Here is a 23,698-nt window from a genome sequence, read left to right on the forward strand (position 1 = left end):
AGTTAGGTTCGTGCAATATAAATACCACAAGCTGTATTTATTGGAGAAACATGATGTGGTTATTGTGAATTCTTCCTACATCAAATGTTAAGTAAATGTGTATGAAGTACAAAAATCATAATGCCACAGACAGTAATTTGTTTATATAGGTAAGGGCGTATTTAGTGCTTGACTACACAAACCAATAAATGGCATCCTTCACTCACTATTAGAAAGGGTGAATTAGAGCAGGGCTGCTTCCACCAGTGTCCTGCTAATGGTGTATATGCAGTCTCCTCTCCTTTCTGCTACAACGAACCCCACAACAGGTAGCAAAGAGCCTGAACAATGTAGAGCCTGCAGACAGGAAGTGCCTGATCTGGAGCAGTGCATGCACTAGTGCAAGAATGGATTTTGCAACAGGTAGTGAAAAGTATGCAGACAGTAAGTGCCTCCTGTTAACCGCCCCTACCAACCCGTTCTCCACTCCCACCCTCCCTCCCGTTATCCACCCCCACCCAGTTGCGAATTTTAAAAGCTCATTGGCAATTTTAGAGTTAACTTAAAACTAATCAAAAAATGAGGCACTTTAAAGTTGTTTTAAAAATAATGCCCTTTTACGAAACCTACTCCCTATAGTAACAAGCATTGGCAAAGCCAATAGGTCTCGCCTTTGGGGCCTTATAAGTGTTTAGTTACGCAGCACAATATCCTTGGTGCAACAACATCAACTGTTGCATGGCTAAACACTTATAAGGTCCCAAAGGCGAGACCTATTGGCTATGCCAATGCTTGTTTAAAGGAGGCCTCGGAAGGTGTCTCTATAGGGCTCTGTTTTGTGCCCGTGCACAGGCGGTCCGTTCTTTTCCGGACTGCAGTGACAGCAGGCACTTCGACGTGGCGTGCTCACACGGCTCACTTCTCACTAGTGGAGAAGTTACGACATGACGTCATGCCAGGTGAGCATTGTAGGGGAAGGGAAATACTTTACAGAGAGTCATTTTCTCTCCGGATTTCCCTTCTCTTTTTGAAACCCAGGCGCAGCAACATTATCGTGGTGTCAACAGGGCTTTAAGTGGAAGATTTTTCAATTATATATAAGCCATAGTTGCTGCTTATTTATCTTTAACTGGGCGTTGGCACACTTTGAGGAATTTAAGGGATTTGTTTATGTTGGTCTTCTTCAGAGGCGCAACTAAAGCCACATTAAACTCCTAAAAGTGTGCCAACGCCCACAAGATGTCCACATAGATGTGACAATGCTAGGCAAATGGTTTGTGTGAAAGTGATTACGTTCGATACATTTGTAGCCGGACATTTTGTAAGTACATTATCGAAACGAAGAGTATGAACAAAAATTAGATTAAAATATCTGAATACTTTAGGAATCCAAACGGACCCTTAAAATAAACTCCCCACAATATTCAGACCCCTTGCCTCGCCACAAAACCGTGTCTCCTCTGTTTTCAGCAGCAGTCCCGTAGGAAGAGCTTGGGAGAGCTCGCGCCCCCACCGTCTAAGTCTCTGAACGCCCATATGCCAGCTTCTCTTGAGCTGACACATATTCTTGATAAATGTGGAGACTTCAGCAGCGTGCAGCGTGCTGTTTTTGGCGGGAACACCTGCTGTGTGCAAGAGTCTGATGCCTTTCACCCGTTCTTGGAATTGCATGTGACCACCTTTGTCACTTGTGTTACATGAATGATTTATAGAACATCTGCCAGGAAAGAAAACTAATAGTGCGCACAAATGTTGAGTCATAAATTCTGCTGCTTCATCTGCACTTAACAAATGTATTCACGCGCTCCCTCGGAAGTTTTTTTTTCTTTTCTATTTCGGGCAAGCGTTCCAGCGCCATGACCTCCATGTGTGTGTTTTTTTTACCATGCAGTTCATGGTGATTTCAAGACACACACCCTCAGGTTTTTTGGAGTGTGTTTTTGTAATGCGTATTTTTTTTTTAAATATATATATATATATATATTGATGGAGTCCTTGAAAAAACAAATAATGTAAACGTCTGCCCGAGCCGTCATGCTATGTCCCGTTGGCATAGTGCAGTTCCTCTGAAAGTGCTCCCGCCGTGATTGTAAGCACTTAAGCCACAAAAATGGCTGCTGCACTTGCAGCAAACTAGGTTTAGAGGGCAGGCTGCCGTGGACGTGCCGTTGAACACCAACAGTTTGGCGCCAAACATTTAAATCAGTCCTACTAAGGGTTATCAATCGAAAGGATACACGGCGGTGCCATGTTGTCAGGACTCCAAACTGTGACCTTGGCTATTGGTACAAGTAAACGCGCCAAGAATTTAAGAACTATTGGACGATGGAAACGTCATTTGCAAATGTCATGACCATGTTGCACGTAAACCGGTATTGAATGCGCCCTTTTTTGATCAGTGAACAAAACGAGGATTAATTGTACTTGACTAGTCAGATACGTCATGAAGGCCCCAGAATTAAGTAGAGTCAGCCTGGGTTCAGCAGACACAGCGCTTGGTTACGTGGGTTCTTTAAAACTTGATTCTTCATTTAGTGATAATTCGTTGTGTTTATAGTCTGCATTAACCTTGTGTCTGACGGGAATAATTGAGGTTTCTTGTAGCTGATTCGGTTTGTGCTGGTTTGAATAAACAGAATAAGGCTTGGAAGGGCATATTCACAAGGCATTTAAGCATCCATGTTGTAGTATCCTAGTTTATTTTCCAAATATGTCCCTACTTTGCAATGCTTGTAGGAACTTGCTGCGGAGTTGATAACATCTTCTAGGCAACCCCAAACTCACCAGATCTGGGTCATGGAAACCGATTAGTAGCAGGTGTTAATGTCCCCCTTTGCGCCTCTGTTGGTCACATTGGTCATACCATGACCTGCAGAGAACCATGGTCACGTTGAACACGTGGATATATCGCATGACGATATTAATTACTGTAATTGACATGTACAAAATGGCTGCAGATGTTTCCAACCATTAAAGAGGTACTAGTGTGTTTTTGTGAGGACAGTCACTTGAGTGTTTCCTCTCATTGGTCCAGGAATCCTAATGCTCTGCACGGAGTAAACACGTTTAACATGCACACGGAAATCTCGCCTCATCCTATAGCTGCTGCTCAGTTTTTTTTTTTTTATATATAGAAGTCTAACATATATAGCAGAAGCAGCGAGAGCTGGTGATATCATGACCTAGCTCAGCAGTTCACAGGTTATCCGGGATAAAAGGGTGAGTTCGCCCTGCCGGATTCACAGCTTTTCTAGCATATATATATATATCTATCTATATATACACATTACAATCCCGCTGACTCCGCTTTGATGTGCGCGCTGGTATATTAAAACCATGATCCATATGGGAGGTCATATTTTTAAATCGATCAAGAAGGGAGGCCTTGCATTGCTTTTAACGTGAATTCCTGTAAGTGATTCTTCATAAGCTAAAATGGAAACCTTTTAGCCGTGCAAATGGGTAGAATTTTAATTTGTGAAACGGTGTCAAAACAGTGTAGTAAATCATGTATGCGTAATGTACTTACGAGATTGATTAGTCCTCAAGGGATAGAGGTGCTTTATAGGTTAAACTCCCAGTCTCTGTCCATTAAAAGTATGGTAAAGGAAAGGGCTCTCTAAGAAGCTTCTGCCCAGGAGCGGGTTGGGAGGAGTTTATTTCAAGTCCGGCTATTCATTTTAGTTTGGTACCTCTATTTGTCTCGTTCTACGTCAGCCTTTGTAATCAAGCCATCCCACTCTGGAGTCTAATGATGGCAAATTGCACAAGAAGATGCCACTCTGAAGTACTCCCCGCACATACTGTACGTTGGCTTTACATGCTGTAACATCAGTGAACTGTCTTTGCAACAGTTACTTTGATTCCCCTTCCTTCACACTGAGCTGAGTTTAAGAGTAGGACCAGGAGAGGACACCTGAAAGTGTGTTTCAGTGACTTAGTTAATCTGTACAGGTAACATTTTGTATTGTTTGAATATCAGAGTGTGTATTTCTATACAGACTTATTATTTGGTATTCATCACTAGTCCAGTTTGTCAGCTTAAAGAATTGCACCAATTTATGGTTTTCAAACGTACTGCCAAGAATGTCGGTAACTCTACCAGTGGCGGCTCTTCCTCTAAGGCGGAGGAGCGTCGCCCCACAAGAAAAATAAAATGATGAGTATGTTAATATCATGTTATTTTTCATTATTGGCTATGTACAGCCGGTGCGGGTAGGGCTGCATTTCCTGCAGAGCAGGGGAAGAAGTGGCGACACTCTCCTAAGTGCGCATTAGGGTTTGGCCGGCCGTCTCTAGCCGGCAAAACTGTCATGCGCACTTGGCATGTTCTCCACCTGTCTGTGTTGCACAACCTGATGGAGAACATGCACAGCCTCTCATTCGCAGTCTGAGCACCGAACCAGATGCCCAAACCAATCATTGTGATTGGTCAGAGCAGTCGGGAGCCTGGGTGCTTCCTGGTTCGTTGACCTGAAGAGGACAAGGACAAAGGAAAGCGGCTGCCGGGAAGGTAAATGTTTTTTTTTCTGTGTCCCTTTACTTTTTAGCTCACGGCAGTGACCCGCCCTAAGTCCCACCCTCACCTCGATGGCCACACCCACTTAGAAGCGTGTTTTGGGTTCGGGAGGTAATGGACTTAAGGCCCTGCTCCTTATAGTTCCCTTGTCTCACACGGTAATTTCTTTTTAGGAAGTTGGCAGGTCTGCTTTCCCCAGGGACCTATTGCTCCTGTGCAGAGTTCTCCATAGCAGAGAAGCCCACACTGGGGTAATGAAGCCCCCTGTACAAAAATTACACTTTTTTCATCTGCGGGGAAAATACTCTTCCCAGTGGAGAAAGCCCTTTCCCTAGAACCCCCCAATCGTGTATGTTGGTGGGAGTGATTCTTTCTCCTTCTGGAAGGGGTGTTATCTCATCTCTTGGTTGGAGTCAATCTCTGATGATTTCCAGGGTGGGAAAGGGCTGGATCGCAATTTGTGATTTCCCGCAAATGTATGTGTTTGTGGGCATTCCCAAACCTATAAGACAAATCACACCTTAGACCAACCATTCCCCACCCCTTGAATGGGATTTATGAGTGCTAATTTACCCCCCATAAAAACTATTTACAACCACCAGGAATCCCTTTGTGGATTCCCGACAGGCCTGAAAAAGTTAATTTCAGTCATAACCGAACGTTTATGACAATATTTTGCCGAAGTCCCACAAATTTAGTACAGAATGTAAACAAGCTAATAGAGCCTGCCATAACTGAAATCAGACCATCGCATTCTCGAGGTCTAGAAATATGATCTGATTGGTTGCTAATATGTGTATTGCAACAGATAGTAGTGTAGTGGAAGCCGTATAATCAGACCCCCCCAGATTTCAGCAAATGTATCTCATAATTGACCGACGTGCTCATAATCTGCAATTTCAACTGAAATTTCCACGAAAATGAAGGAGTGTCTATGCCATTCCGTTTTTTTTTATGACGTCTGTCATTTGGCTCTGCACAGGGCATGCCATATCGTGCCTTTTGCGTGCACTCATTCCTTTGTGCATGCAGGAGAGCACTGTCTTTTATGCCCTCTCTGCGCTAACTTATTTCCCTGCCGCTCACCTAAAGACAGACTAGGATCTAGGAAGGTTTTTTGAGCGCAGATGTCTGCTACCATATGATTAATGTTATAGACTTAAATCACAGCATATCTATAAAAGATCAGTGACATAAAGTGATGCAAAAATGCTGCATAATTTGCAATAATATGCCGCAAAAGTTCCTGATCCATGCTGCAATATCCTGGGAGTGGTCGGTCTACCTTACAATGGAGTACAGCGCCCCCCTGCATTGTAAGATACAAGACATGAATCAAAATTACACTGATAGATATAATATCAAACGTACGCTGCCTTGTCCTTACAAGTCCAAGACCGGGTTCCCATTTACCTGGCAAAAAATCCCATTGAAATATCTTCCATATGTTTGGCCAATGGTAGCCAACTTTCCATAATCACATTGCTGGACATTTCGCATGCACAGATGTAATGTTTGCATGTGGAACCAACAGAGTACATTTATTGGGGAGGCATGGGAGCAACTATGAGCTCTGCTCTAGAGAGTATGTTTAGGCATGAGATTAGGAGAATAGAAGTCTAATCTTGACTTAATTGAAATATGCTGGTAATATATGCTGAATAATTACATATCTGGATACAGCCCCCAGCACAATGACATTTTCATTAAAAGGACCATCCTTAGGCCTTGTTATCAGACCCACCATGTCCACAGTTGTTGTTTAGTGGGCAAGATGGAAACTGCAACCAGAAGACCTAGTTTCGAATGGTAACTAGACCAAATGGAGTGCTGTTTGGCAATCCGGCATTCGCTACCTTTGAAAAGACTAATTGACCAGCATTTTGCACTCTCGACCTTCCTCCTTCATGGTCTCTAAGAGGCGCATTCTTCCTTCATTGGACTCTGACCACCTAGATATGTTTCTGATGTTAATCCTGCGGGTCCTGAAGAAAGTTAGGAGGGATTGAGCACAGTAAATTCTGCTGGTTAGGAATCAAAACAGGAGGGTCTGGGCACTCTGAACCTCTGACTGTTATTCTGCCCTCCACTTTGTCTTCTTCAAAAGCCAGTTGTGTCTCAGCAGCAAGGCACGGTGCTGCACCTGAACCTCCACAGTCTACACCTTCATGTGTGAGGTCAGAGCAGAGCCAACAGAGGAGCTTTGATCCACAGTCTGAGGTGGTTGATGTCATTTTGACTCCATGCCACACTTCCACCATATCAATTTATTTAGGCAGCTAGTCCACATTTGTTGTCTGGTGTGAAGAGAAGCAGGTTGACCCCAACACACTATAACTTCTGCTATACTTTTGGCCATGTTATCTTTGGATCTGGAGCGCCTTGCTGCAATCACTATACAAAGGGTTACTTATCTGCCCTTTCAGACTTCCTTCATTTGCCTGATCAGCCCTCATTACTTAAATCACCTGTTGCGAGGTGTTTTATAAAAGAGCTCGGTAATTTGTTTACCCCGCCTTCATTAAGCATCAGTGGAACCTCAGTTTGGTCCTTGGAAGTGTGCTAGTTTTGAGCCTCTTTGCAGTTGTGCTCTTGATTTTGAAAACCATGTTTCTTATTGGCATTATTTCTGTGCATCACATCAGTGAGCTGCAGGCCTTGACAGGTCAGCTTCGGTGTACTTCCTTTTTTACTGACAATCTGGTGCTTAAGATCTGTGCATTTTTTCTTCCAACACTCCATTAGTTCATCACGTTTCCTCCAATCTTTTTTTCTGTCTTGTCTGTCTAAAGAGGAGCAGATGTTACACTAATTTAATTCCCGCATGCCCTTAGTTTCTACATTGGATGCTCAGCTTTCTTTTTGTTTTTCTGGTGCAACTAAAGGAAAGGTGGTCTAGAAATGGACTTTGTCCCAGTGGATTGTCCTCCGCATCAAACTGTTGATCATGGCCAGGAATAATCTTTAAAAGGATTCGGACTACAGTAGAAGAAAGGCCGCTGCTACCTCTTTCTATTGCCTGTTTAGGTTTTGGATCTTTGCCCGGCAGCCCTGTGGGCATCTGTCCATATTTTCACCAGACACTATTGCATCGATTCATACGTTTGCAGAGGGTCATTTTGCCCACTTGACCCTCTCGGATTTCCTGGTATAAAGTCCACTTCCCAGACCCACTTCCTTCGAAGGGATGATTGTGTTGGTATTGATTAAGAAGACAAGGCATCTGGGATTATTAGTATCCAGCAGACAAAGAAGATAGTAAGTCTGATAATGCTCTTTCTGTTGGATACTCCACCTAACTTCAGATTCCTCACCGCCAGCACACATCTCCACAATGGAGCAGACTTTCAGGTATTAAAAAGTGCCAAAATTATCTTTCACACGTGGACAGTGAAAGATCAGTTCAGTTAGCTACGCTCTGCATTCCCTGAATGTCTACTGATTAACCTGACATGAGAGCACAGGGGCAGCAGCTTTATGTGCCTCTGTCATGTCCGGAGGTAGAGGTCGATGTTGCCACTTCTCCATGCTTAGGAGCTATTGCAAGAGCTTCCAGATCCTGGTTGGCACCTGAGGAAATTCACAAGCTGAGAAATCTGCAGTTAAAATATCTACCAGAACGAGCATTAAAGAGGTTAAATAACTTTTTCCTCTTTGGCAAGATTAATGTGTCACCTGCAAGTCAGATTTAAATTCTAACTAATCCTTTCGGAGGTCGATAAAGTGAATAAAACGGAGTTGGTTAGGTGTATTTACCTGTATACAGAACATCTAGAGCAAGCATTTGCAATGCAATAGGTCTCGCATTTATGAGAGTTTGAGTTATTGGCATTGTAAATGACAATGGCTTTTATTTATGTGCTGTTTTTAAAGCAGATAAATAAAAGGCATTTTCATTTACAACGACAATAGCTTAAACTCTCGCAAATGCAAGACCTATTGCATTGCAAATGCATGGTATAAAAATGTTAAAACAGCATTAGGAGAGAGAGCGTGTCCTGCCTGCAACAGCAGGCAAGACAAAGCTATTTGAGAAAATAGTGCTCGGAGGCTGTAAATAAAGCCTACCAAGCAACGACACGCGTAACAGGGGGTGTCTCCATGTGAGGATACAAAATGAGACAAGGCGGTACTAAGGAGGGACTACTAAACCTTCTGACCAATAAAGGTTTACAGTGGACAATGACACAAGGCAATGAAAAATGTGGTGGAGAGTGGGCGGGGCCCTAGTCTCTGCCTCAGTACAGCATGCCCCGCAGAGCAGCGCATGCGCTGCCCAGGCTCGACCTAAAAAGCAGAACTGGAGGCAAACATTGTGTAGAAATCAAGTTCTTGTAATTGTGAGGCTGGGCCATATTGAAAGGCATACTACTCTTAGCTGAAATGTGGGGCACGGAAAGTGAATGTCTGTCGATGTGGCAGACTCATTTTTTCACTTTGCACCATTTGAATTACATTCTGGAGGTAAAAGCTTCTGCCTTGAACTAGAATCTCTCTTGTCTGTGGTAATTTTTAGTGGTTGCTCTATCTTGCATGCTCCTAAACTTCAGGAGGTTTTTCCGATCTGGTCACTGGCTCTTGCAGCTCCAACTTATTGTCTGCATCTTCGACCTTTAACTCTAGGCTGTAATCTGTGGCATGCTTCCTAGAACCACTACGGTTCCCTTGATGCATGCAGCTTGAACATGGTTTCAGTGAGCATTTATTGCTGAAAAAGTCCTGGATCCAGGCAGTAGCTAGCCTGAGAAATGTTTTAAAGATGATGAATCTGCCTGTGGGTTATGTATACTTTTAAAGAAACATTGCAAAGGGTCAGTAACCTATTCTTTAGGAGTACATAGACCGGTTACAATATATGCCAATGTAAAAAAGATATCAGGAAAATTCAAACTTAGCGGATCTGAAGAACAACATGTTTGAAACATCCTATTTTATGACTTTTTTGGTGCCCCTTAAGAAGTATCATTTGAGGATAGTGAACGCTGTCAAGAGGACAGGTTATAACTAATCCTCAGTACGTATGGATTTATTTTGATCACTTCCTAGACTCGCTAATGGCTTACTATACTTTTCAAAGCAAGAGCAAATGACATATGGTTTTCTCGCAATATTTCTTACAAATGCTGTTCCATGTATCTAAATGCAAAGAATATGGCATGAGAATGATAATACTTGTAATTGCCTGAACGTGTAAAATATCTCTAGCATGTTTTTAGCACTGAGTAAATTTACCTTTGAGTTGCAGCTCTACCCTTCCATTATTTTGTATCTTTTGTTTTACTACAGCCTTACTACAGATCCTGGCCGCTTCCCAGGCTGGACGGGACGTGGTATATTTCACTTTTGGAGACCATCAGTTAATGAAAGAAATTTACAACATGCATTCCGCTCTTGCAAAGAGCGGGCTGACTGTCGGTAAGTGTAGAGTGATGTTATGTCTTGTTCCAGCTGTGGTGTGGTGGGTAACTGACCAGAGCTTCCCACGTACATGTTTTTCTGATAGCTATACTGTACTTCCATGCAAGCCTTCTTCCTCCCAAACAGATGGGTGCTACAGAAATGACTGGTATTTTGAGTTGCAAAGTCGGGTCATACACAGTGGCGGTGCGTCCATTAGGGTGCTGGGGCGTTGACCCACAAGCCACGCCCGCAGCTCCCTCGGCGGCTCTGTCTGAACTGACAATGCATGTCAGTCAGCATGATGCCGGACCGCCCACCCCCTTCAAACTCTGAAGGGGGTGGGCGGCGTCATGCTGACTGGCATGCATTGTCAGACCGAGGGGTGGCGCGGAGCGCACAACAGGCAGCAGCACAAGTGTGCATGTTGGGTTTAGTTCAGAGAATTTTTTGCGACCAGCCCAGTCATGCGCACTAGTGTTTGCTCTGGATGGTGGTTGCGCATTAGGAGAGCGAGGGTTGATCAACGCCGCAACCCTCGGTCTCCTAATGGGTGGGCGGGCAGCGAGTATCCCTGCTAAGCCAATCCTGTCGCTGCTGGAGCGGCGTCAGTATTGGCTGAGAGGGGTTGCCGCCAGTAACAAGGTTGTTCCTGTTTAGAAGAAGTCGAAGGCGCTAACGCGGGACCCCAGCCCAGGACCTGGTCAGGTAAGTTTTCTTTTTGTTTAATTTTAAACTCCCCCTGCCCCCCCCCCCCACCCCGTGAACCCCTCCCACGAGTATTGCGACTGAGCCGCGACTGCTTGCATGTGACTGAGCACATCAACATTTGCACTTCGCTCAAGGTGGTAAGACTGTCGAAATGCCCAGTGCAGGGAATGCAGAGGCTGGAAGAGAAAGAAATAGCGAGAGAAACAAACGAGGCGCAAAGTCAGTGAAAGCCATGGTGATGGGCAGAGACATGCGGACAAAGACAGGAACAGACCTAGAAAGAAAGCCAGGAAAAGAGCGAGAGGCAGAAAAAGACAAGCAAAAGAGCCATATAGATAAGGAAAGACGTAAATATCGGTAGAGAGATAGAAAAGGAAGCCGGCAAAAGAGACGGAAAAACAGACGGGGAGAAAGAAACGGGGAGAAAAGAGGCAAGGAAGAACAAAGAAGGATAAAGAGGCATAATAAGAAGGGGAACAAAGGATGGAGACGGGGAGGAAAAACAACAAGAGCAAGACAAGGAAAGATGGAGACAGGCGACAGCTGGAGGGCGTTGGGAAGAGATAAAGACAGACAAAATCAGTATCGCTGCCTCTATCTCTCTGCAACTATATCTATCTACCTGTTGCTCCGTCTGTCACTGCTTCTGTATTTCTCTTCTTTGTATGCCTGTCTCGCTTGGCTACTGTGTCCCTTGCTCTCGCTGTCCCCTTGTCTTCATTCTCAGTATAAGCCCCGAGTTTGGCTCACAATCTTTTGCTGGGACTGGTGTTTTCTAGGCTCAGCCTGCCTGACCTGTATCTGCTGGGCTGAAGTGCGTTCAGGCCCAGGGCACTATCTGACCGCGCCTCTACGGGGACAGCAGTCTTCACCTTTGTCATCTCTTCAGTTGTCAGTGGGTTTCAGGCCTTTTGAGTGTTATACAGCTTTAAAAAAACCTGAACACTTAAGTAATTTAAATACATAATTGCCGACTTTCTGGGGAAAGTCCGGGGGTGGGAGGGGTTATGCTTACGCTGATGTGACTGTCTCCTTGCTTACGCTGATGTGACCGTGTCCTTTTGGGCACTACTGCATTGCACCATCTGTGTGTTTTTAAGCTTTTAAATTTAATTATTCAAATGAAGCCTGCCACATGTATTATAACCAGAATGCGGTGGTGATGTCCACAGTTTCATCTTTAAATGCCACTCCGGTGGCACATTGCTTCAAAGTACTTATATCAAAAGTTGAAGTAAATGCTTTGTACGTTTTTGAAACGTTATCATTTACAACTAGCCGAAATGTTTCGTTTTAGATACTGTGGTTTTGCTTCTCCTTAGTGGAGCTTTGTTTTTGTCAGAGCTTATTATACATTGAACGTTGGTGCAGTTGTTTTTTATTTCATATTGGCTAGTTGCTTGAAGTTTTCCACCCACACGGGCAAGGGAACTGGCGGCCTCCGTAAATACTTATTTAATCTACTGAATATTGTAAGGCCATCAAGGGTATTTAAAAAATGTTTTAATCCCAATTGAATTAAGTTGTGGAGGACAAGTTACTGTTTGCAAAACATTTTGTCAATTTGTAGTAACACCGAGTTCTATTTTGGATGCCTCCACAATGGTCCAGACTAGTTTTGCCCTTTTATATTCTCTGCTGTGACACTTATTTTTGAGGATCTAATAACATGCTTCCTATTGCATTTCACGCTACCCTGTGCAAAGCATGTTTGCATAAGCTGTGGTTGATGTTTTCGATTTGTTGGCATTACACCTTTAATCAATAAAGAAGGTGAAAGTAAAGCAGTCTTGAAACTAAAATGAACTTTTAACCGTCCTAACTATGACATAGGATCATACTATGCATTATCTAATGGGATGTCTGCATTTGGGCGACTATTGGAATCAATAACTGTGTTCTTCATGTTTTGTGTAGAATGTTAATTAAGGAGCATCTGATTCAAAATTGCTTTATTAACCTTCCTGCTATCTCAAATTTGCTTGAAAATGCACCATTTGCTCACGCTTGTTTCAAAATTTTCTCGGGGTGAAACCGCCCCGAACCTCCCATAGTTGGTTCGGGCTCGCTCGCAACATTGCAGTACGGCTATTGTTTTACGCCCACCACTTTTGAATGTCACCAGCTGCCACTGGTCATACAGCTTCAATTTAAAATGAACCCTACTGAAAATGTCATGCAGTCTTAAGTTTAAGAAGGTAACATTGTGCCAAACAACATATATGTATCATGTAGGAAGTCTGCATCGAGTTGCCAAAGTGTAGAATATATAGATGACATTCCAATTGTGTACACACATAATTACTAGACTTAAAATAAACCATGTGCTTGTAGCCAAGAATACCCAACCTTGTGTATACCTCTGTCTGTTGCTGTCACCCTCAATTTCTACTGCCTTCATACCTTTATTTACGTAAATTTGAGGCCCTAATGTAACACAAGGGTCTCCTTGCAGGAACGCCATGGTTATCTGCTTTGTTAATTTCCCTCAACAACCAGTAGGTAACTGGGACTCAATAATAGTATACTGTGATTGACACCTTATCCGACAACATCTTAGTAGGAAAACTGCATGGGAACCATCTCACTTGTTGATATCTTCATCTGCCCTCCAACTAGCAATATTTACCTCCTGTGTCCTCCTCATACCAAAACCACTACTGAGGAAGGACAATGGTATAAATTCCCTCAGCAGCCACGTAGTCCCGGGTATCAGTGGTTAAAGACCAATATAGCGAGTACACATTCCTCAAATACTTAATCATGATGTTACAAGTTGTAGAAATGTTATCACTGAGACCTCCACTATTATATTTCCTGATGTCCTTACTCCTCCTGCTTGTCGTAGCCTCCAAGCCTCCTTGGATAGTGAGGCAATGGGTGCCAAATATCTCAGTATGCATCCTGGATTCACACATATTTTTCTTCATATGAAACCGGGTATTTGTGAGAGACTTCCTGCTCCCTTACCCATGCCTAGTTTATTAAATATCAGCAAACATGCTCAAATGTTCTAAGGGGGGATACCCATGCTTCTTTGTTTAACAGATTAAAGCTCAGGAACGTCGTCCACTTGAAATTGACAAAGTAGCTTACAATCTCTTACATTACACCATCATTTTTTTGTTTGAAAAAGATAACATGAAGACATAATAGGTCCACTTGTGCTACAAATACACAATGGGTGGGCATTGCAGTGGTTGACAGGTCAAAACCTCCACCACAGAACTTCTGTGCGACCAGATGAGTATCCTCTTATATGCTAGCAATGTCCCCCGAAGTTGAAACACACATGAATTGGAAACGATTTAGGAACGTTGTTCAAATAGTGGTTAATGTGTTTCTGGACATAGTAGTGCAACTAAGTCTAAATTCAGCAAACATTTAATTGCATTTTTAAACGTAGATACTATTCTCCTTGGAAGAACACAGCTAAACATTACTCATTATTAAGGGGTGAACGCATAATAACTTAAAAGCAGTAAGGAACATATTTCGACTTTGACTGAAAATACACCAGCATGAAAGTCTAATAAATAGACGTACCACAAAACAGAGTATTTCCCAATCAGAATTGGTTAAATAAACTCTCTCTATATCGGACATGTGAGGAACCAGGGTCCGATCCAAAGATTTGCATAGGGAATCTCCAAGCAAGCCAAAAACTAACTTTTCAGAAAAGTGTCCCTTGTAAATGGATAAAGTTGGTTGGTGAATTGTAATTTGTGCGCCAGAATGGGCGTTGGACAAATGATTACTGTGGTCCCTTCGACCATTCAGAACAAGACAAGCCATTGATGGAGATAAACCCATTCAAGGTGAAATGATGAGTACATACTTTGCTGCCTTTTAATGGGAATCTTGTGGTGCAATTTACCTCCAGAATAATAATGCGGAACTTCCACTAAGGTATTCCTCCACACAGCAATTGCATGATTGATCAAGCTTGCTTTATGTCCCAGCAGAGGAGCGATGCAGATTAAACTTCAAGGTGGTGCAAGACTTCAGTCAACCCAACCTCTACTCCTAGGCAGGTAGCTCTGTCTGAAAGAGAGGGTTTGCCTGATGGCTTACTTTCAACCTCACATCATTGTGAATCTTGCCCTGATGGACGTTTTGATTAACCTGCTTGTGTCTTAAGTTGTGAGTATTCAACTTGTGTCTCCTTAATCCTTGTCCTAATCACTCAATATATGGATCCTAAATAAAATATTGAGCATAAAATGTTATATTGGTAAGCAAAATGACATCACTAACAGTTCATGGTTATCCGATTACACAACAAAGGTACCCTTGTTCTCCCTCCTCTTAGCAGCCAAACAGTTGGCATTTATCATGATATCTACACACACACATCATTTTGGAGTTTGCAGCTGATGTACTTCCTCATAAGACTGAACTGGCTTAAGAATTTTCCATCATTCTAAAACTGATTGAGCAATTTGGGATTGTGTGTGGGTTGACAAATCATCGGGAAATATCTGCCCCGTATCCTCCAATGAGCAGTGGCAACTTTAACTGTAGTACCCATGAGACTATCCAAGGAGCCCTTTGAATGCTTTGAGATGTTGATCAGACTTCCTTTGAAAGAGCTAGTTGTGAATGTAAGTGAAAGAAAATTGCAATAGCTGTGTTTTGTTGCTTTCATGGCCAGTTCCTTATATCTATGAGTGCGAAGTCTAACAAATATGATCCTTCTCTTCAGATTGTTATCCATCTTCTAGGTGAAACCTAGGTTTGTCCCTAATATTTAATTCAAGGAATGCATAAAATAATTCAAGGAATTGGATAAAAACTGCTATCTGTGGTACACAGTGGGGGGAAATACTGGATAAAGGCCCACCCAAAATACTGTACTACATAGTCAAATACAGTGTATCTTTTGGGGGTTGACCTTGCACTGTTCCACTGTCAATGAGTGTTTGCTCTTTATAAACAATTACCCATGCTTTCTTTCTCCTTGGATGATGCACTTCCCTTTGTCTCCCACTTGGCATGGTCAAGTATTGAAATGTACTTTTGTGCGTTATTGGATCGCACAGAACCTCAGATAGGCAATGTTTTTCACTCCAGAACCTTGTTCTCTAAGGTGAACTAATACCAAAACTGGGTTTGGGCTCAAATCAGTATGGCCAAGCCTCCTCTAAACAAAATAGCATCAAAAATGCCAATACTGATAATTATTTAACTCGCCGTTAATTACGAGGGACCATATTGAACAAAACAACATGAGCCACAGACCTCTTTTTTCGTCTGATTAATCAATATGTTTCTTTTGTTATTTTAAACAATCCATTACCAATCGTTTTTTGTTATTCAAAAACCTATACACAACACTGCTACTATGTCCTATTTACATAGTGATCTAGCACTCTTTTCACACCCAAATCAATCTCATCAAACGTATCCAAACATACTCATTCGCTTACATCATCATCCATCACCTCAATCATACATTCACTCTCATCTGCAACACCTTATTTACAATCACTAAATTTTTTTATTACAATTGCTACAAAAATACATCTATACAAGCCATAGAAATGTGCTAAACAAAATATCCACTGAATCTGAAACTTCAATTAATTTACAATTCTTATGGCTCAAAAAGAAAAGGTCTACGTGTTTCAAACCCCCTTCAATCCTGGGGTTCGCATCAGGACCTGCAAGCTAAAAAAATAGAGAACTTTTTAAGTGAAGATTAATGCCCAATAGCCACTTTCTACATACTAAGCGTCTGTTCACGGTTTCGGCTTACCTCTGTCAAAAAATAGATCAGCCGATCTAAAGTAAGGAACCAATCTATATGAAGAGGCAACAATCAAGAGAGGGGGAACCAAAATCAGTACCAATTCATAATCAAACATCGGACATAATTGAATCAACACATTCGCATCTTGCTTACTTTGTGAGTTATCTGGCTTGTTTCTGATTTTCCTGATGTGTCCAGTACTCTAATACCTAAAGAGACCGGAAACATCATGGTGTTATACCTGTACATTTTTGAGAATGTGTCTCCTAGTGTGGCAGGGATGTCCACAGGGAAGGCTGGTTTCATGCACTGTGGCGTATGTCACCGGCAAATGTTTTTGATGGACTTAAACCTCGTCTGCCTTTAGTGCATCGAACGCGACCAAGACCTGTTTGCCACACCATGCACCACAAGGCCTTGAGGGAGTGGCCCCTCAAGCTTCTTGCCACTCAGTGTGTGACGCCCTCAATCGCGGTTGAGAGGACGGTCCTGGGACCTGGTACGGAGCCATTTCAACCATTCATGTTTGCAGTCAAAGTCATTCGGGTAAGTCCCACAAACAGAAGAAGAGCAAGAAGTGATAGAGGTCTTCGACTTGCCCTGTTCATCGAAGTCATCTGACAAAACAAGGGAACGTTGGCATTCGACGTCTGGCTCCGCAGTTGGGCCTGCAAGTAGGCCATCTCCGTTCCTCCCTCAGATTCCAGGAGAGGGAGCAACCCCCGTCCAACTTCATGAGGCCATGCATCTCATATTTGGGCAGCTTGTCCCGGCTGTAGCTCCCTCTACCCCATGGGCTCTGGAGGGGCTCCTACTGGTCTACTGCTCACGGGTTCACCCCGGAGCCAGTTGGACCCCGTGGGTCCATGGATGGATTCAGAACAGCGCCGGTCAAGCCACCTAAACCTTTGCTGGCACCAGCTACATTCCTTTACTCATCCTGACTCCAATACAGAGCTGGATGGGCATCGTCCAACGCCGATTCCGAAGCCGACTGAGAGCAGACCACCCAAGTCGGAGCCGGTGTCTTATTCTAATGGGATAGGACTTGGGGATGACTGGGAGTGGCCACTGGACCCTGATGAATACCAGCCCCTGGATGTCACAGAGGGCACATGGTGTGAGGATCTGGAGGTTGCCAGCAGACTGAATGCCTCCCCAGATACTGGATTGGTTTCCTCTTCCTGCCGTGACTATGGAGGAAGGAGCCTTGTTCGCTATGGTGGTGGGAAGGGCAGCTGAAGTCCTAGACCTTCAACTACCCACTGTGGCTGTCAAGTCGAAAGTATTGAATGAGGTGCTTCAGCCAGGAGTCACCACATCTGAAGCACTTCTCCAGTTCAGCGACGCTCTCACAGACGTCCTACTTAGGGCCTGGTTCAAGCCCTGTATGGATAGGTTGATTGTCCATCGCCCCACCTCAAGGGACCCCAGTTGTCTCACAACACACTCCACCCCAGAGAGTTTGGAGGTCCAAGCCTCCACTTCCAAATGGAATCCTGGTGCATACCCTACCACTCCCCCAAACAGAGAATCCATGAGGCTGACTACTTGGGGGAAGAAGTTGTTCTTTTCTGCCAGCCTGGCTCTGCGGTCAGTGAGCACTGCATGCTTTTTGGGCCGATACTCCCACTCGCCCTGGGACCTGGTTGCGCAGGTGCTGCCTTTGGTTTCAGAGGTGGCCCGAGCCATGCTGTTAACGGCGGGCTTGCCACAGGCGGTCCTCTCCCACCTCCAGACTATGGCGGCCCTCCTGAAATCATTAGGTTCACAGTCAACGTCCTAAAGTCATACCTGATCCGTTCTCAGATGTTCCCTTTCATCTTAGCTATTCTGGACACAGTGCGGTTTCAGGCTTATCCTCCTGTGTGGCAAATCCAGGATATTCAGGCTATAATACTGATGTTTCAGCCTCTATCCTGGATTTCGGTGAGACTGACTTTGAGGCTCCTGGGCCTCATGGCCTCCTGCATCCTGCTTATGACACAAACCGGTTGGCATATACAGGCTCTGCAGTGGGACATGAAGTTCCAGTGGGCACAGCATAAAGGTAATGGCGCCAACATGGTCCAGATCTAGGAGGGCACTGCAAAAGATCTGCAGTGGTGCCAGACAAACTGCTATCTGGTCAGCGGCAGAACCCTCTCCCTTCCCCAACCAGATCTACTGTAGTGACAGACTTGTCACTCCTTAGCTGGGATGGCCATCTGGGAGAAGTGGAGATCAGAGGACTCTGAACTCCAAATCAACCTGATGAAGCTCCGAGCAATCCAGTTGCCTTTAAAAGCTTTTCTACACTTCATCAAGGGAAGACTAGTGCAGGGGTTCACGGACAACACCACCGCCATGTGGTACGGCAACAAACAGGGCGGGTGAGGTCATGGACCCCCTGTCAAGGGGCCCTGCATCTCTGGACATGGCTGGAATGTCAGGGCGTTTCCTTGGTTGTTCAACACCTGGCAGGCTCTTAGATCGCCAGAGCGAACAACTCATCCAAAGATGCCTAGGAGATCACGAATGGCGTTTCCAACCTGAACGATGCACGGTCTCTTTCATCAGTGGGGAGACCCTTGGTTAGATCTCTTCGCCACTGCCAAGAACACACAATGTCTTCAGTTCAGCGTGCTGGAGTTTACAAGGCACCTCTCGCTCGGAGACGCTTTTTGTCTCAGGAGTTCTGGCCTCCTGTTCGCCTTTCCATCAATACCACTCCTGCCCAGAATTCTCAAGAAGCTCACAAACAACCGGGCCCAAGCCATCCTTGTGGCTCCAGAAAGGAGGAGTGGAGAGGGTAGAGGAGTTGGCCTAACGGCTAGGGCAGTCGACCTTGAATCTGGGGAACTGGGTTCTTGGCAATGACGCTGAACATCCTGTGATTCTGGGCAAATCACTTAATCTCCCCATGCCTAACCCAAAAAAAAATGAATGTGTCCTCATGTAATGCAACTTGTGCTATGTAAAGTGCTCTGATACCAGATTCGGGTCAAGTTTGCGCTATATAAAACTCTGTAAAATAAATGGGTTCAGAGAGTCTGGTATCCTGAGCTGTTGAGCATGTCCTATGGTCTTTCGATCAGGCTGCCCCTTTGGGAGGATCTCCTGACGCAGCAGTAGAGGAGTGTTCTTTACACTTCTTTATATGCATCACAATATCACTGGTACTACCTTAGATACGCAACCAAAAGATTGGTGGGGGTTCACACAACTTCATATGAACAGTTTAAAAATAAACAGAGCACCAGTTAAACCATATGAGCATCTGAAAGAGACATGTTAGTGATAGATTCCTTACCTTAGAATATCCCCAGGCGTCAGACTGGATCCGGAAAGTTTTGCCTAGCAGTACCCCTGCACGTCAGTAGGTGGCGTCCTGCGGCTCCACGGCCGTCGCTGGCATCGTAAGCGCAGAGATTACGTCACGGAGACTACTTAGTCGCCACCCATGCGCGCTGACGTCAGTTCTTTCTTTTTCAGCGCCAGCAAGAGCAGATCCGGATAGAGCACGTACCTTAGTCACTTTTTGACTACTCTTTTGAGACATTTTGCCTCCCCTTTTTTCTCCTGGTGAACATAGGGATGCCTGACTTGAAGTCTTGTGGGGCCTGCCGTCGCAACATGTCGGTGGCGGACCCCCATGATGTTTGCCTCTACTGTCTGGAGACCGACCATGACTCCCAGTCTTGCGGGGACTGTCGAGCCATGGCCCCGAAGGCCTTGAGGGAGCGGTGCTGGAAGCTGCTGGAGGTCCGGCACTCGTCCCAACGCCGCTCCAGGTCCAGGGACCGTTCCCAGGACCGCTCGTGGGCCGCAGTCGTCGCTCCTTGGACTCCAAGTCTTCACCCTCAGATTCTGGTAAGCGACGACATAAAAAGAAGTCAAAGAAGCGCACTCGCTCACTGACGTCCCCCCGTCGGTCCTCGGATGCGGACGAGGGGGACATGGGCTCTGCCCCTGCGGCTCCTTTGGTGCCTGGGAGTCCCGCAGCCTACCCGCCTTACCCGGGTCCGTCGGCAACTCCAGAACAGGTGCAAGAGTTTCTTGCCACCATGGACTGCCTTTTTAGGCCTCGGACTCCCACCGGCGCGCCTTGGGGCCCCGCGGTCCCGTGTCCAGATCCTTTTGGTCCTCCGGCGCGGCTGGCGGGTCCAGCCTCGGCACCACAGCATCCTACGCCGTTGGCTCCAGCCCCGGCGCCACGAGGTCTGGCGCTGCCGGCTCCGGCGCCGCTCTCGGCTCCGCCTCAGGCGCCACAGTGGGTGCCGTTTGTTCCCCCCTTGCCCCGATTCCAGGACCATTTCGTTCCTGCCTGGGATCCGCATTGGGAGACGGCACCGGCCTGGCCCTGGCCAGCACCGTTTCAGACGCCGTTCGTCCCCTCTCTGGCTCTGCCGCCACGACCGGTTCCTCCTGCAATGGAGGTGGAGGATGACTGGGAGGGGTCCAAGGACCCTCTTGCCCGTCAATGTGACTCCGAGCAGGACTGGGTGGACGATCTGGAGGACGCCGTCGACCTCGATGTCTCTTCTGATCCGGGGTTTGCCTCTCCCCCGCCTACGATGGAAGAGGGCGCTTCCTACACGATAGTGCTCCGTCGGGCTGCTGAGGTCCTCGATCTTGATCTTCCTACGGTAGCCCTCAAAACTAACCTCCTTACTGAGGTGCTCCAGACGGCTTTCGTCAGAACCACTGCTTCCCTTCAACGACACCCTCACTGACGTCCTGTTGGACTCTTGGTCACGGCCGGCCACAGGGGCCACGCCTGAGTATCTGGTCATCCAGGCCTCGACGTCGCAGAGTGCCTTTCCCACGGCTCCACCGGATAAGGACTCAAAGAAGCTGGAGCAGTTTGGTAAGCGGTTGTTCTCGTCGGCCAGCTTGGGGCTGCGGTCGGTGAACACCGCCTGTTTGTTGGGCCGCTATTCCCACGCAGTGTGGGACACGGTTGCTCAGGTGTTACCTCAGTGTCCTGACTCGTGGGGCAAGGCGATTTCTACGACTGTGGCGCTGCGTCACCACGCTTGGTTGCGATCCACCGGGTTCTCGCCGGACGTCCAGAGCTCACTCACGGACATGCCCTTTGATGGCACTCGCCTGTTTGGCGGTAAGGCTGACAGTGCGCTGGAGCGCTTTAAGGACTCGCGGGCCACGGCCAAGTCCTTGGGTCTTTCCACAAAGAGCCCGGCCACTCCTGGGTTTCGTTCCTTCCATGGCCAAGGCAGGGGCGCCCAGGCTCGTTCCTTCAACAAGCCTGTGCAGAACCAGTCTATGCGTGGCCACGGCTTCCGCAGGGGCGGCTCTGGGAATCCGCGTGGGGGGCAGCCCACCTCCACTGCTTCTACCTCCGCCCCCGCTGCTTCTACCTCCAAACCTTCCTAATCCGAGCTTTGTGGAACACCCTGCGCCAGTGGGTGGCAGGGTCCGCCACCACCTCCACCACTGGCGCGATATCACATCGGACGAGTGGGTGTTGCAGATCATCCGCAAGGGATATTCTCTTCCCTTTCAGTCTTCCCCTCCAGCCATGCCACCTCGGTGACACCGCATGTCAGGGGGTCACTTGGTGCTTCTCCAGCAGGAAGTTACGGCCCTCTTGGCCAAGGGGGCCGTCGAGCGCGTTCCTGGGCCAGAAGTAGGACATGGTTGTTATTCCCACTACTTTCTGGTCCCCAAGAAGGACAAAGGGGGCCTGCGCCCCATCTTGGACCTCTGGAACCGTCAATGGCTTCCTCCGGAAGGAGAAGTTCAAAATGCTGACTCTGGCTCAGGTCCTGGCTGCCCTCGACCCTGGAGACTGGATGGTAGTGTTCGACTTGCAGGACGCATATTTTCACATCCCCGCCCTGCCGGCCCACCGGCGTTACCTGTGGTTCACGGTAGGCCAGGAGCATTTTCAGTTTGCCGTGCTCCCCTTCGGCCTTCTCAGTGCCCCTCGGGTGCTCACGAAGGTGAGGGTGGTTGTCGCAGCTCACCTGCGCAGGTCAAGGGTGTCAGTCTTCCCCTACCTCGACGACTGGTTGTTGAAGGCGGGTTCGCCCCGGGCAGTCGTCAACCAACTCCAGACTACGGCCGACCTCCTGCATTTGCTGGGGTTCTCCGTCAACGTGCCGAAGTCGCACCTGAGTCCCTCTCGGAAGCTCCCCTTCATCGGAGCGGTTCTGGATTCGACGCTGTTTCGGGTTTATCCTCCCGAGCAGCGAGTCCGGGATATTCAGGCTATGATTCCGATCTTTCAGCCTGTCCCGGGTTTCAGTCAGGATGACCCTCCGGCTCCTGGGCCTGATGGCCTCCTGCATCCTGCTAGTACGACATGCCAGATGGCATATGCGGGCTCTGCAGTGGGACCTGAAGTTCCAGTGGACGCAGCATCAGGGCAACCTGTCTGATCATGTCCAGATCTCGGAGGGCACTGCACGACTATTGCAGTGGTGGATCACGAATCGCGATTGGGTCAGTGGCAGATCCCTCTCTCTTCCCCAACCGGAGAACACAGTGGTGACGGATGCGTTCCTCCTGGGATGGGGAGGCCACTTGGGAGAGGCGGAGATCAGAGGACTCTGGTCTCCGGTGGAGTCCAGGCTCCATATCAACCTTTTGGAGCTTCGGGCGATTCGGCTTGCACTGAAAGCATTCCTTCCCGGGGAAGTGTGGTGCAGGTGTTCACGGACAACACCACCGCCATGTGTTATTGCAACAAACAGGGCGGGGTGGGGTCCTGTACCCTAAGTCAGGAGCCTCTGCACCTCTGGACATGGCTGGAACATCAAGGCATTACCTTGGTGGTTCAACACCTGGCAGGTTCTCTGAACACCAGGGCGGACGAACTCAGCTGCTGGTGCTTGATGGATCACGAATGGCATCTGAACTCGGACGTGGTGCAAGGTCTCATTCAGCAGTGGGGAGAGCCTATTCGCCACCGAAGAGAACGTGCAAGTTCTGCGAGTTGGAATTTCCAAGGCGGCACTCGCTCGGCGACGCTTTTCGTCACGAGTGGAGTTGCGGTGTATTGTACGCCATTCCGCCTATACCACTTCTGCCCAGAGTGCTGAAGAAGATTCGGCGCGACCAGGCCCAAGTCATCCTTGTGGCTCCGGATTGGGCATGAAGATACTGGTATCCCGAGCTACTCAGCATTGCGATCGATCCCCCGATCCGTCTGCCTCTTCGGGAGGATCTTCTGTCGCGGCAGCAGGGGACGGTCCTCCACCCGAACCTGTCCAGCCTCCACCTCCATGCGTGGAGATTGAGTGGCAACAGTTGACAGCTTTCGATCTTCCTCCCGAACTCTGTGATGTCATTCTAGCAGCCAGGCGTCCCTCCACTAAAACGGTATACGCCTGTAG

General features: G+C 46.8%; 1 protein-coding gene across 2 annotated transcripts in view; it reads left to right on the forward strand.

The window, feature by feature from the left end:
- Window positions 1-23,698, forward strand: part of PARG (poly(ADP-ribose) glycohydrolase) — a 722,753-nt gene that overhangs the window by 690,388 nt on the left and 8,667 nt on the right. For both annotated transcript variants that reach the window (XM_085608405.1, XM_085608413.1), the window contains exon 17: window positions 9,785-9,913. In XM_085608405.1, coding sequence (XP_085464531.1) covers window positions 9,785-9,913 — 129 coding nt within the window. The remainder of the gene's footprint in view (window positions 1-9,784; window positions 9,914-23,698) is intronic.

This window comes from Triturus cristatus, chromosome 1_2 (assembly GCF_964204655.1).
Source record: "Triturus cristatus chromosome 1_2, aTriCri1.1, whole genome shotgun sequence".
Classification (NCBI taxonomy): domain Eukaryota; kingdom Metazoa; phylum Chordata; class Amphibia; order Caudata; family Salamandridae; genus Triturus; species Triturus cristatus.